This window comes from Ambystoma mexicanum, chromosome 6q (genome assembly GCF_040938575.1).
Source record: "Ambystoma mexicanum isolate Mex_15411 chromosome 6q, UKY_AmexF1_1, whole genome shotgun sequence".
NCBI classification, from domain to species: domain Eukaryota; kingdom Metazoa; phylum Chordata; class Amphibia; order Caudata; family Ambystomatidae; genus Ambystoma; species Ambystoma mexicanum.
This window is the reverse complement of record NC_090937.1, coordinates 1,648,704,320-1,648,718,089: the sequence shown is the minus strand read 5'-3', so window position 1 is coordinate 1,648,718,089 and position 13,770 is coordinate 1,648,704,320. Positions and strand designations below refer to the sequence as shown.

The 13,770-nt window shown below is 43.9% G+C and overlaps 1 protein-coding gene across 2 annotated transcripts in view; it reads left to right on the top strand.

Moving 5' to 3' along the window:
* Nucleotides 1–13,770, top strand: part of LOC138516973 (zinc finger protein 268-like) — a 387,224-nt gene that overhangs the window by 35,444 nt on the left and 338,010 nt on the right. The window contains exon 2 of one of the 2 annotated variants that reach the window (XM_069632460.1): nucleotides 6,149–11,132. The exons of the other annotated variant lie outside the window; for it this stretch is intronic. Coding sequence (XP_069488561.1) covers nucleotides 7,079–8,662 — 1,584 coding nt within the window. The 5' untranslated portion in view covers nucleotides 6,149–7,078 and the 3' untranslated portion in view covers nucleotides 8,663–11,132. Of the gene's footprint in view, nucleotides 1–6,148; nucleotides 11,133–13,770 lie in introns of those variants that run through there. 2 annotated transcript variants of the gene reach the window in all.

Here is a 13,770-nt window from a genome sequence, read left to right as displayed (position 1 = left end):
CAATTCCACATGAAGTTTGCAATACTAGTGTGTGTGACTTTGTGCTCCTTAATAACCTAGTTTGCTGTTTCCATTAGACCTGCAGTGGGTGACAGTGGGTTACACTTATCTTGGTGTCCGTTGTGGAGGATGACCGCCATTGATGACTCGGTCATATAAGATTCAAATCAAACGTAATATAGTTGGTTCAAATATATGAAAATATTTCTTCTCATAGACAAAACAAAAGGCGATGGTTGGAGGGCTGGAGGGTTTGTATTCCTCTTAACCTCTGGCATAACTTTGGGCAACCATTCAAATGATTATTTTTTAGTCTGCCAAACCATTACAGAAAGGGCAAATCAGGATTGGTCCCACCATCTCACTGCGTCATAGGGAACCAAGATGCACCTCACTGATGAGGCCCAACAAGGCCGAAGCATCGGTGGGGATGCTTGTGTTTCCATGCAGAGAGGACATAGCCAAGCAGTTCAGGCTGGGCTGCTGCCATTGGTGGCAGATGGGCCCAAAAAACACTGGTGTAGAAGGTTTCTCAGAGCCGTGCCAATGGATTAGATTTATTCAAGACCTTCCAGCCATCGCGTTTTTGGTAATATTTCTTCTCATAAAATCTCTTGCTCTCTTTCTACCTTTTAGGTACTTTCTCTCCTCGACGGCTTCTTATAATGCTTAACTAGAAAGTCTCTGGTTGTCTTCTGTTCCCCATTTAATATTACTAAACACTGGCTGTTAATATCTTTACCAGTTCATCTTTGCTTTGCATTCCCAGATTCTCCATTTTAGAATGGCAGACCTAGTCTCTCCATCAGACACTGACTCTTGCTCTGTTAGTAAAAGATTCTATTGCTGCTTCTCAGTGGCATGCCCTTTTCCTTGTGTCGTGTTAGAAATGTAACTTAATAAATGCTTCATTGCTTGGTTGTTCCCTTGCTGTGCATCACTTGCACTCCTTGGGGGAAAGTCTCAGTTTGTAGCCCCAGCATGCACCTGTGTTAGACTACCTTCCACTGTTTCAGCACTTCTGACTCGTTTCCCTCCCTATGCACCGTTAGCCATATTAGTGGTTTGGGGATGCCTCGACTACATGTTTGTTTGTTTGTTTATTAATTTGTAGGGCGCACCGAACCCTTAGGTAACTGGGCGCAACAGAGTACAAAATATACTTAAAAAGCTTAGTTACACATATAGGTGAGCTGTAAACATACATTACACAAGTTACGGATCATACATGTATTCGTACATAAAGGAAGGATACATTACAGTACAGGTGGAATCCGGTACAAATTACATATGGAGGTCTACACATAGCTGGGGATCATGACCGGCGTGAGGATAAGCGCCATAGTTCAGAGGCTAGTACCTTACTATGTATAGATTACTCATGATGGTCGTTAGCTCATAGCCATTTGAAAATGTTACGTCTGAAACTGTAGTAGGTTTGCTCTATTCTAAGATCAAGAGGGAGTGCATTCCAGTACTGGGCAGCTTTTATAGGGAAGCTAGTCCCGTCTGTTTTGTTTGTTTAAACCTAGGTAGCTGTAGGCAGTGGGAGTTGGCAACCTGGAAGGGCGAGTTGATGTTCTTCTGACTATTGTCTCTGCAAGGTAGGGGGGAGCTGCTTTATTAAGGCACTTGAAAGTTGGCGAGGCAGTTTTAAGATGGTTGCTATAGCAAATTTTTAGCCAGTGTTGTTCTCTTCTCATATTGGATGCATGTTTTCTGGTGGGTAGGTTCAGGGCTGTTCTGAGGGCATTATTTTGCAGTATCTGAATTTTATTGTTCATGTATTTGTTAGCTCCCAAGTATAGGGTGTTCTAATAGTCTAGTTTTGACAATATTAGGGCATTGGCAAGGATGATGCAACTGGCTTGTGTTAGGATGTGTCTGCAAGCCCTGATGAGTTGACATGTAAAGGCAGTGGAAGTTGCAAGGGAGTTTACCTGTATCCTCAAGGTTAGGGTGGAATCAAGGTAAAAGCCTAGCGTTTTCACTTCTTTAGTTACAGTGATCGTGTTGACATCAATGTTCAAAGCAGAGTAGTTGTTAGGTTGGCAAGAGAGCCGAGGATAAGGATCTCTGTTTTATCGTCATTCAGGCAGAGGCCATGGGTAGCCATCAATGCCTAAATGAGGAGGTATATTTCATTTACCAAGGCCATATCAGAGACAAAGGGCCTCATTCCGAGTTTGGAGGTAACCACACCGCTATTTGCAGCATGGCTGCCTCCAAACTCATTCCGATTCCTCCCTGGTGAATGGAGTAATTACCGGTCCATTCCAAGGTTGGAGGGACCGGTAATTCCCCATTCACCAGGGACCTTCCCCATTCCCATTTGAGCCCCCATAGGGCTCAATGGGAATGGGGAAGGCGCTAATAACAGTACCGTAAATTACGGTAGCGTTATTAGCTCTAAAGTCCCTTTGTGGGTCCCGTCCTTAACACCTGCTAAATGCAGGTGTTAAGGAAGGCCCCGCAAAGGGAACTCGTAGTAGGACGGTAAGGGTTTAACGGCACCAGTCTCGTTACCAGTGACCATTAACCCTTACCGCCCTACTCAGAATGAGGCCCACATTTGCCCGAAAGGGGAATGAGGATCTGGTTGTCATCAGCATAAATTGTATAGGTGACACCCAGTCTGTCCAATTTGTCAAATGAGGGCTTGATAAAGATATTATACATAGTTGGTGAGACGCAGGAGCCTTGAGGAATACTGCATGTTGTTTGTATAGGGTCCGCCGAAGCTGATGTGGAGAAAACTGTCATTGTTCTATTATCTAAGAATGACTGGAATCAGGCTATGGCTTCACTCGAGAAGTCGGCAGGCGATGCTAGGTGTCTACACAGAACTTCGTGGTCCACTAGGTCAAAGGCCGCCGACAGGTCGAGGAGGAGCAGCATGGCAGTGTTTCCCTTGTCATTCAACTCATTAATTTGTGTCTTGAGATCGATTAGAGCTGTCTCCGTGCCATGTTGTGGTCGAAATCCAGATTGGCGGGAGCCTAAGAGGTGGTTAGTTTAAAGATAGTTCTGGATTTGTAGATAGGCTACTCTATTATCTTCAGGTGGAAAGGTACAGTGGTGATAGGCCTATAATTAGCGGGGATAGATGGGTCTAGAGTTTGTTTCTTAAGAAGAGGTAAAACCCATGACTCTTTTAAATTGCTTGGGATAGTGTTGGTTGAGAAAGAGGCATTAATTAGTTTAGTGATACAAGGGGCTAACTCTCTTGCAGTATCCTTAATTTGTTGGGCATGGCAATTGTCGCCCTTACAGTTAGAGGGCTTCAGAGATGCAATGATTGTTTTCGGTTTCAAGGATAGATACTTTGCTGAATTTGAATGGAACTAGGTTAGGTGTGTCTTTCGTGGGGCTGGTGGGTAATGTCTCAGTCAGGGGCAAGGAAGCTTTTTTTTGGCAATTTTAATTTGCAGTGTTGTTATTGTAGTAGCTAGGGCATTCTGGATGCTAGTGCACCATTGTTTGTTTTTGGGAATATTGTCTGGAGGGGCTATAGAGGATTCTAATTCTCTAAGGTTAACAAACAATTCCTTCGTGTTAGAGCTGGCATTGGAGATTCTTTCGTTGAAGAGGTCTTTTTTGGTGCGGATAATTTCCTTTTTGTAGTTATTTGCGAAATGATTTAGTTGTGATTTGTTTTCATCAGTGGGGGAGTGTCGCCACAAGGATTTTATATTCCTTTTTTGCAGTCTTAATGCTTAATGTGTGGGGTAAACCAGGCTTTAAGATGTGCCTGCTGTTTACTCTTGCGTAGCTTGAGGGGCGCAATGGTGTCAAGGGCCTTGATCATGGTGTTGTTGTACTCCACAAGGAGATCAGGATCTGAGTTACTTGGGAGAGCATTAATGGTAGGAAGGAGGAGTGGTAAGAGTTTGTCCGGTGTAATATTCTTTTTAGATCTAGTAGGTAGAGTTTTACCTTTGGCTATCTGTTTATCTATCGTTATGGAGAAGTCAATTAAGTGGTGGTCGTGGTAGTGGTAGTGCAGTTCAGAGTGGCAACCCAGTGAAGGGATCTTTCTTTGTCGTGCGTTGGGTTGTGGTCTGTTTGGATTAAGCCATGTTTGGCGAGCATGGTCGCTATGGTTTGGGCTTGTTTGTCCTGTGGGTCATTGAATCCTAAATTGAAGTCACCCAATATTAGTAATTGAGAGGAGTCTTTGGTATTGTTGGCTAGTAGACTAGATAGTTCCTCCTCGAATGTGCCGATGGGCCCTGGTGGTCTGTATATTAAGTATAGGTAAGGTGCGGTAGTTCGAGATGGGTAATTTGGCAGTGAGTAATTCACATGATTTAAGTGGTGGTAGAGTTAGAGGACTTAGGGCAAGGTTAGCTTTCGCTATGATAACTAAGCTGCCTCCTCTGGCATTAGGCCTATCCATTCTGATTAGTTGGTAGTTATCTGGGCCAGCTGCTTCATGCAGCCATGATTCCGTGACGGCTAGGAAGTAGAGGTCATCAGAAGATAGAATGTCAGCTATATTTGTGGAATGTGCCACTAATGATCTGGCGTTCATCAACGGTCCAGATACAGTAGTTAAATTAGACAGTTTGTGGGTAGATAGTCTAGGGGCTCGCTCAGTAAGTGTGGTAGTTATTTTATAATTGGAGCGAGAGTTTAGGTCTCTGATAACGTGCTTCTTCCATTGCTCTCCATCCCTCAGTCCTATTTAGGTGACTCTTTGGGCCTCATTACACGGAAGGCGGTAATGGTTAACGGCCACCGTTAATGGTAACGGTGGCCGTTAACCATTACCGCCTTACTACGAGGTCCCTTAGCGGGTTGGTGTTTTAACGCCTGCTTTTTGCAGGCGTTAAAAACCAACCTGCTAAGGGACCTCGGAGCTAATTACGGCACCGCAAAATTGCGGTGCCACTAATTAGCGCCTTCCCCATTCCCATAGATCCCTATGGGGCAGAAATGGGAATGGGGAAGGGCAATGGCGGAAGGGGGATTTACCGCCCCACCAACCTTGGAATGGGGCGGTAAATCCCCTTTCCGCCAAGGCGTTGCCGGTATTTTACCGGCATGAGCCATGGCGCTAATAGCGCCATGGCTCACCGCCTTCCGTGTAATGAGGCCCTTTGTCTCAGTGTCTCCCCATTGCTCTATGGCCCACTGTCGCGTCCTACGATAAAGGCTCTGGGCCTCATTACGACCCAGGCGGTAAGTTACTGCCTGGGTCGTACCCTTACCACCATGGTGTAAACTTTGTTTACACCATGGTGGATGGCGGATTTACCGCCCCATTCCAAGGTGAGTGGGGCGGTAAATCCCCATTTCCCATTTTACCCTTCCCCATTCCCATTTTTGCCCCATAGGGCATAATGGGAGTGGGGAAGGCGCTAATTACGCCACCGTAAATTACGGTGGCATAATTAGCACCATGGTCCCTTAGCGCCATGGATTTTAACGCCTGCAAAAAGCAGGTGTTAAACTCACCATGGCGCAAAGGGACCTCGGAATCAGGCGTTAAGGGTCGACGCCGTTTACGGCGCCGTTAACCCCTTAACGCCTGATTCGTAATGAGGCCCTCTGTGTCTCAGACGTGTGTTTTTCGGTCTCCACTCATTCCTCTTGACTTATGGCATTACCTTTATTTGGTGATTACTCCCCCTAGGATGTGTTACTTTCCTCTTCTCACAAAGTCAGTGTGTGGGAGACTCCAGGAAGTAGGGTTGCTTTGCAGGTATGGAGATCTCAAAAAGGCCATGCCCCACATTTTCATCAGCTAACTGCCGTCAAGCTTTCCTTTATTCTTTGTGCTTGGTCTGACATCCTTTCTGTGCATCGTAGAGCCAGTCATCTGACCACAACTAGCAGTGACCAGCAGACAGGTTAGCCATTTCTCAGACTACAGAGACCCCATTTCACCACACTGTGCTGATCCTGGCTGTGGGTCAGAAATGTTTTAATATCTATGTTATTGCTTTCCGTGAGATTGTGGCCAAGTTAGGCTACCCATTTAACTCTGTCCTCTGTACATTTCAGTAGTATTCCAGTATGTTATCAACCCTGTTTTCTATAGTGATAAGATGCCTTTTTGGTTTTCACATATGCTATTTCAAACAAGAATTATATATTTGTTACTAATGGAACAATAATCCTGTTTTTCTTGTTTCTTCAACAGGGCAAAAAACAGCAATCATGGAAGACAGTGAAATGTTTTTAAAAGGTTTTGTATGAGAAACGTTTCCACTGATAGCTGAGTCTTGGGAAAGTTGTCTTACTCATGACACAGTGACTTTACAAATTATAACTTCATACATGGGACACATATTTCACAGACTTTGCAGACATTTCACTACAAAAAACTACAATTTCTAACGATTTTCATGCAATGATCTGGTTCCTATGCCGTCAATACCAATCAATAGGGAGGTCATCTGTCTACATCACGTTATGTACACAGATAAGGCCATACAAATGTGCTCAATGTAGCATTCATTGATGTAGAGATAAGTAACTGTATATGGGAATGTCCACACACGAGATATAACCTGAGAGAGTCTCTATAAATGGACCAACTTGGATACAGCCTCCTCTATAAAAGTGAACACAGTGTATTCTTAAAGGTCTTAAGGAGAGGCTAACAAGAGGCACCTTGTAAATGCACTGACAGCCAAAACATTCAATACAAATGGCCCTCAACGCTTCTTATGAGCCACAAAGGAATACGACCATACAAGTGCACTGGTGACAAGTCTTCCAGAACATACAGCCATCTAATGGTGGACCACTGATTTTATTTTGGAGGGAAGAAAGAATATGAAAACGCTCTTTACAAAATGTTGTCTAAGGCAACACACCAGTGCCCTACATGTGGAAAAGGTGCTTAACACTATCTTTGGACTTGATGCTGCAGAATAAATATCACACCTGCTGAAGCTTTCTTCTATTTTCAGTGAATCAATGCTTCAGAATCAATAGCACCCCTGCTGAAGCTTTCTTCTATTTTCAGTGAATCAATGCTTCAGAATCAATAGCACCCCTGCTGAAGCTTTCTTCTATTTTCAGATTCCCTGCTGTGACTGGGAATTCAGGTTTATTCTTGACATTCATGCAAAATGCACCGCGCCTCGTGAGACCACCCAAGAAATTAAGATTGTTTTTTAAATATACCAAATTTGATAAGGAGCATCTTACAAAGAAATTACAATTTAAAAATAACATCTTAACAATGGAGGTACTTTTCGAATTTTCTGAATGTGAAACAACTTTCAACGAAACAGTACATATATGCCAACATCACAGATGTCACACTGAAGAGACAGAACTTAAGGGTTGTGAATGTGACAAGACCTTGAAAGAAACAGGTAATCTATTTCTACTTCAGAGAAATCACACTGGGGTGAAGCCATATACATGCTCTGAATGTGATAAGTCTTTCAAGGACAAGAGTGCCCTTGTCATACATCAGAGAAATCACACTGGGGAGAAACCATTTGCTTGTTCTGAATGTGATAAATCTTTCAAGCAGAAGAGTACCCTTGTGATACATCAGAGAAATCACACTGGGGTGAAACCATATGCATGTTCTGAATGTAATAAGTCTTTTAAGCAGAAGAGTGATCTATTGGTACATCAGAGAAATCACACTGGGGAGAAACCATATGCATGTTCTGAATGTAATAAGTCTTTCAAGGACAAGAGGGACCTTGTGAGACATCAGAAAGTTCACACTGGTGAGAAACCATATACATGTTCTGAATGTGATAGGTCTTTCAAGCAGAAGTGTGCCCTTGTGATACATCAGAGAAATCACACTGGGGAGAGACCGTATACATGCTCTGAATGTGGTAAGTCTTTCAAGCAAAAGTCTGAACTTGTGATACATCAGAGAAAACACAGTGGGTTAACTCCATATACATGTTCTGAATGTAATAATTCTTTCAAACACAAGAGCATTCTATTGGTACATCAGAGAATTCACACTGGGGTGAAACCATATGCATGTTCTGAATGTGATAAGTCTTTCAAGCAGAAGAGTGCCCTTGTGAGACATCAGAGAACTCACACTGGGGAGAAACCGTATACATGCTCTGAATGTGGTACATCTTTCAGGCAAAAGTCTATACTTGTGATACATCAGAGAAAACACACTGGGGTAACACCATATACATGTTCTGAATGTAATAAGTCGTTTAAGCAGAAGGGTAATCTATTGGTACATCAGAGAAATCACACTGGAGAGAAACCATATACTTGCTCTGAATGTAATATGTCTTTTAAGCAGAAGGGTGATCTATTGGCACATCAGAGAAATCACACTGGGGTGGAACCATATGCATGTTCTGAATGTAATAAGTCTTTTAAACACAAGGGTAATCTATTGGTACATCAGAGAAATCACACTGGAGAGAAACCATATATATGTTCTGAATGTGGTAAGACTTTTAAGCAAAAGGGTGATCTTTTGGTACATCAGAGAAATCACACTGGGGAGAACCCATATACATGCTCTGAATGTAATAAGTCTTTTAAGCAGAAGGGTAATCTATTGGTACATCAGACAAATCACACTGGGTTGAAACCATATACATGTTCTGAATGTGGTAAGTCTTTCAAGCACAAGTCTGAACTTGTGATACATCAAAGAAATCACACTGAGGAGAAACCATATACAAGTTCTGAATGTAGATAAGATTAGATTAGGGATTTGTAATGTGCTTATCCCTTCAGAACCAAGCAGTAAACTGCATATAGGTGCAACTGTAAAATCATTTGCTTACATCAGGACACAATCACAAGACCCACCAATCATTGCAACAGTATGTCTTTCATTTTTTCCGAAAGGGGACAATGGATGATATATTCCGCAGTTCTTCTGGAAGTGCATTCCAGAGTAGGGGTCCTCTGATGGAGAAGCATTGGTCTCCTGGGAGAGGCATATAGACAGAGGGACAGCCAGGAGATGTTTCCCAGAGGAGTGCAGAGTACGCGCTGGCTGGTAGATCTTAATCTTTGAAATCAGATTCCTAGGTGCAATTCCTTGGATGCACCTGAAAATCAGGATTAGTAGTCGGAATTTGATTCTTTGCTGCAGTGCAATTTTTGACGGTACTTGGAGATGGAAACTCTTTTTGGAAGATTGTATACCAATCGAATGGCAGCATTTTGAGCTACCTGGAGTTGTTGCAGTTGACAATCCGGGGCTCTAAGTAGCAGTGTGCCGCAGTTGTCCGATCTTGAGTTTACCATTGTACCTACAATCGTTGCACAATCTGATTCAGAGACTAGAGGTAAGATAGGTTTCAAGAGTCGAATTGGAAAATGGACAGATTTAACCACTTCAGAGATATGAGCATTACTTCCCAAGGATGCTTGCCAGATACAACCCAAGTTCTTAACCTTATGAGAAAAAGATGTGGCTGAGCCATAAAAGGCTGGACAAGGGGTGGAGGCATGGTATTGGCCAAGAAGATGGTTTGGTCCAAATGCTATAACCTCAGTGATGGTGGGGTTTAACTGAAACTTGCTTTTCACCATCCAGTCTTTTATAGCTTCAGCAGAGGCCAGGACATGCTCGGTTGCTTCTGGTGCTGATTTTAGTCTGACATATATTTGCATGTCATCTGCATGTGTAAACCTAGAGAAGATGTCCATCACTGTCCTGAGATAGATATTGATCAATATCGTTGACAGTGATGATCGCTGTGGAACTTCACACAATACTGGCTATCGGTCAATTAAAGGATTGCTTTCAAATCCTTGTCCTTAACACATAAGTGCCATGCGAAATGAGCAGCCAAATATCTGATCAACAATTTCTCACGTAACATCACAGATCGTCCCACCAGATCTGCACAGTCACACTGCCTCAAGATCCCGGGGTTCAAACAAGAGAATGCAGGAGGTAGTTGTTTCCTGTACTAGCAGCTAAAATGGAACGATCTACCTATAACTTTAAGAATAGAACCTTTCTACCATATATTCAGGAAAAATGCAGCTCTTCACATACTAGATTTAGAAACCTCTTTTTTCCTCTTGTTTTTGCACTTTACTAAACTTGTTGTACATCACTAACCTGTATATAACTATGTATGTAACTTTGCCTTAGGGCTTTGTGTGCTCTACAAATTACTAAATACAAATACAAACCTCCCAACTTCAGTATAATTTTTCAAAAAGGAAGAGAACCATTTCAAGGCAGCCTCGGAAACCTGGGTGACTTTGAGAAGTCTGGTCAATAATATATCAAAGTCGACTGTGTCAAAGGCTGCCGACAAACCCAGCATGATCAACATACTCAGATCGCCCTCATCAGCTGCCCTCAGGATGTCATCTCAAACAGCCGGTAGTGCTGTTTCAGTTCTGTGACCGGTGTAATAAGTCTTTCAAGCAGAAGAGTACCCGTGTGATACATCAGAGAAACCATGTACATGTTTTGAATGTTATAAGGCTTTGAAGCAACAGTGTGCCATAGAACTACATTAGATAAATCACCCTGGGGCAAAATCATATACATGTTCTCAATCTGATGAGGCTTTCATTTATAACCTTAGCCCATTGAAAGATCACCAAAAAGAAAGAACATCGCAAGGGAGGGGCATATGCATGTTCTAAACATCAGAAGACTTTTCAAGCAAATTTGTGACTTATGGCGACATGGGGGAATTTATAGTAGGTGTTGACACTGATGACACAGACACTCAAAACTTCAAGAACTTACACGGTCTCCTGCAATGGGCCCTGCTGTTTTTGGAGAGTAAAGTTACTAAACCTTATTATCAGACAGGCACTATGTGAAGTGTGATTTTTGTATGGAAAAAGGAACGTGTCATTATTTGGTTCGTCCTGTTGTAAGGTCTTTCTGTGGTACAGATGGTACAAGTTCAATGAAGTTCAATAATTCATTGAACTATATATTCGCGTAATTGATGACTCACAAATTAAATTCTTTCATAAATTGTTTATTAAACTGAATATATCTCACTGTAAGAACAAACTCTCTGTTATTACAAACAATTGAAGATTGCTGAATGAGTAAAACAGAACAAAGCCTACATGTGTATGTGTTTCGCACTTCAGATGTTTCCTCTGTGAAAAATATATTGTGCAAAATACTATTTGCTTTAACATCATCCTTACGAATTAAAAATACATTAAAATTGCCTTTTTAATATTGTGCTTCATGCCGCACTTCAGTCTCTAAGCATGGTACCGGGTATGGAACCTATACTGCTTCCAAGATGAGCGCCTTGCTTCTGAGCTATACTCCCAGTTATTCTAGTTATTCTCTCTGACATACTTGTGACGTCCTTTGAAATCCAAGGGGCTGTATTTTATGGAGATTTATTCTGTTTTATTCTATGATCCTCCTTCTGCAATACATTACAGTCATTCATGCATGATCAGGGAGAGTGGGTAAATAGAGGAAGGCAGGCAGAGAGAAAGAATGGGGCAGCGAGAGAAATAAAACAGTGTTGGTTGAGGAGGGAAGATGTAAGGACAGAGGAGGCATGTGAGAAGATCACAGGACTGACAAGAAGTGTGAAGAGGGTAAAGGGAGCAGGCAGTGGGGAGTGAGAGAGTGAGCAGAAAGTGAGGAAGAGAACGGGACAGAAGAGATCTGCAGTGGAAGGAGACAGTGAGAACAGGAGGTGGGGGATGGTGAGATAGGGATAGAGGGGAGTGAGGAGACCGGATAAAATAAGAGGCCAGAAGATGGAACTTGGTAGGAGAATGGCGAATAGAGTAATGAGGTGCAATATCTCAGAGAGGAATGAGATAGTGTATCTGGAAAACCAGGCACCATTTTGAACATCGCTTTCATCAACATTCATTAGGAAGTCCAGGAGGGATTCAGCTAGATAAGGCCTCATCCTTCACCTTAAGGATTGGAGAGATTTGATGGTAATCAAATGTAAACCAATGTCATGCTTATACTGCATCACCCACTCATACAGTACAGGCATTGTCTATGCTGTTCCAGTAGGCATCCCGAGCACTGACATCACCATCAGACCACACAATCTCAGGCTTATATTGCATCACCAGCTCATACAGTACAGGCATGGTCTGTGCTGTTCCAATAGGAACCCGGAGCACTGACATCACCATCAGACCACACAATCTCAGGCTTATACTGCATCACCAGCACATACAGTACAGGCATGGTCTGTGCTGTTCCAGTAGACTTGCAAAGCACTGACATCACCATCAGGCCACGTACTGTCAGGCTTATGTTGCATCACCAGCTCATACAGTACAGGCAGAGTCTGTGCTTTTCCAGTAGGTATCTGGAGTACTGGCATCACCATCAGATGACACTATGGGCCTCATTCCAAGGTTGGTGCTAATCATGGCGCTATTAGCGGCATGACTAGCACCAATCACAGGACCGTGTCTGCCCTCGTTCAATGGGGACTTACCAATCCAGTCCGACCTTGGCGGGACCGGTAAGTCCCCATTGAAAATGCCATTCCCCATTCCCATTTCAGCCCCCATAGGGCTCAATGGGAAGGGGGAATTGCGGTACCATTATTAGCTCCGAAGTCCCTTAACGGGCCCCGTCCACAACGCCTGGTAAAAGCAGGCGAAAAAGGCGGGCCCGCTAAGGGACCTCGGAATCGGGCGCAAAGGGATTACTGGCACCGGTGTCCTAACCAGTGCCGGTAATCCCTTTGCGCCAGCCTTGGAATGAGGCCCAATGTCAGGCTTAGACTCCATCACCGGCTTGCACAGTACAGGCCCAGTCTGTGCTGTTCCAGTAGGCATCTGGAGCACTGGCATCACCATCAGACCACACATTGTCAGGCGTGTATTGCATCACCAGCTCATGCAGTACAGGCAGAGGTTGTGCTGTTCCAGTAGGCATCCGGAGCACTGGCATCACCATCAGAACACACAATGTCAGGCTTATGCTGCATCAACCGCTCATACAGCACAGGCATCGTCTGTGCTGTTCCAGTAGGCATCTGGAGTACTGGCAACACCATCAGACCACACAATGGCAGGCTTATACTGCATCACCAGCTCATACAATACAGGCAGAGTCTGTGCTGTTCGAATAGACAGCCAGAAAACGGGCATTACCATTGAACAACACAATCTCAGGCTTATAGTGCATCACCCACTCATACAGTACAGGCATTGTCTGTACGGTTCCAGTAGGCATCCAGAACACTGGCATCACCATCAGACCACACAATCTCAAGCTTATACTGCATCACCAGCTCATAAAGTACAGGCAGAGTCTATGCTGTTTCAGATAGCATGCAGAGCACTGTCATCACCATCAGACCACACAACTGCATCACGCACTCATACAGCACAGGCAGAGTCTGTGAAGTTCAAGTAGGCATCATCCAGAGCACTGGCATCACCATCGGACCATACAATGGGCCTCATCACGACTTGGGCGGTAACTCCGGTGCTATTAGCGCCATTGCTATCTGCCCTACCGCCGAACCCCCCGGCGATAATAGCGCCGGATCACGAGTTTGGCGGTAATGTTAATCCCTATTCCCCATTGAGCCCATTCGGGAATGCCCCATTCCCCATTGGGCTCAATGGGGAAATTTTGCACTCATACTGCCGGCGGATTTCCCGCTGGCGGTATGAGCGTGAATTTTCGGTGGATTTCCGCCCAGCTCAGAGCTGGGGCGAAATCCACCGAAGTCCTGATTTGACGCACCCTTAAATCCGGCGGTAATAGCGCTACCGCCGGATTTAAGGGTTACCGCCAAAGTCGTGATGAGGCTCAATGTCAGGTGTATACTGCATCACTAGCTCATACAGTACTGGCAG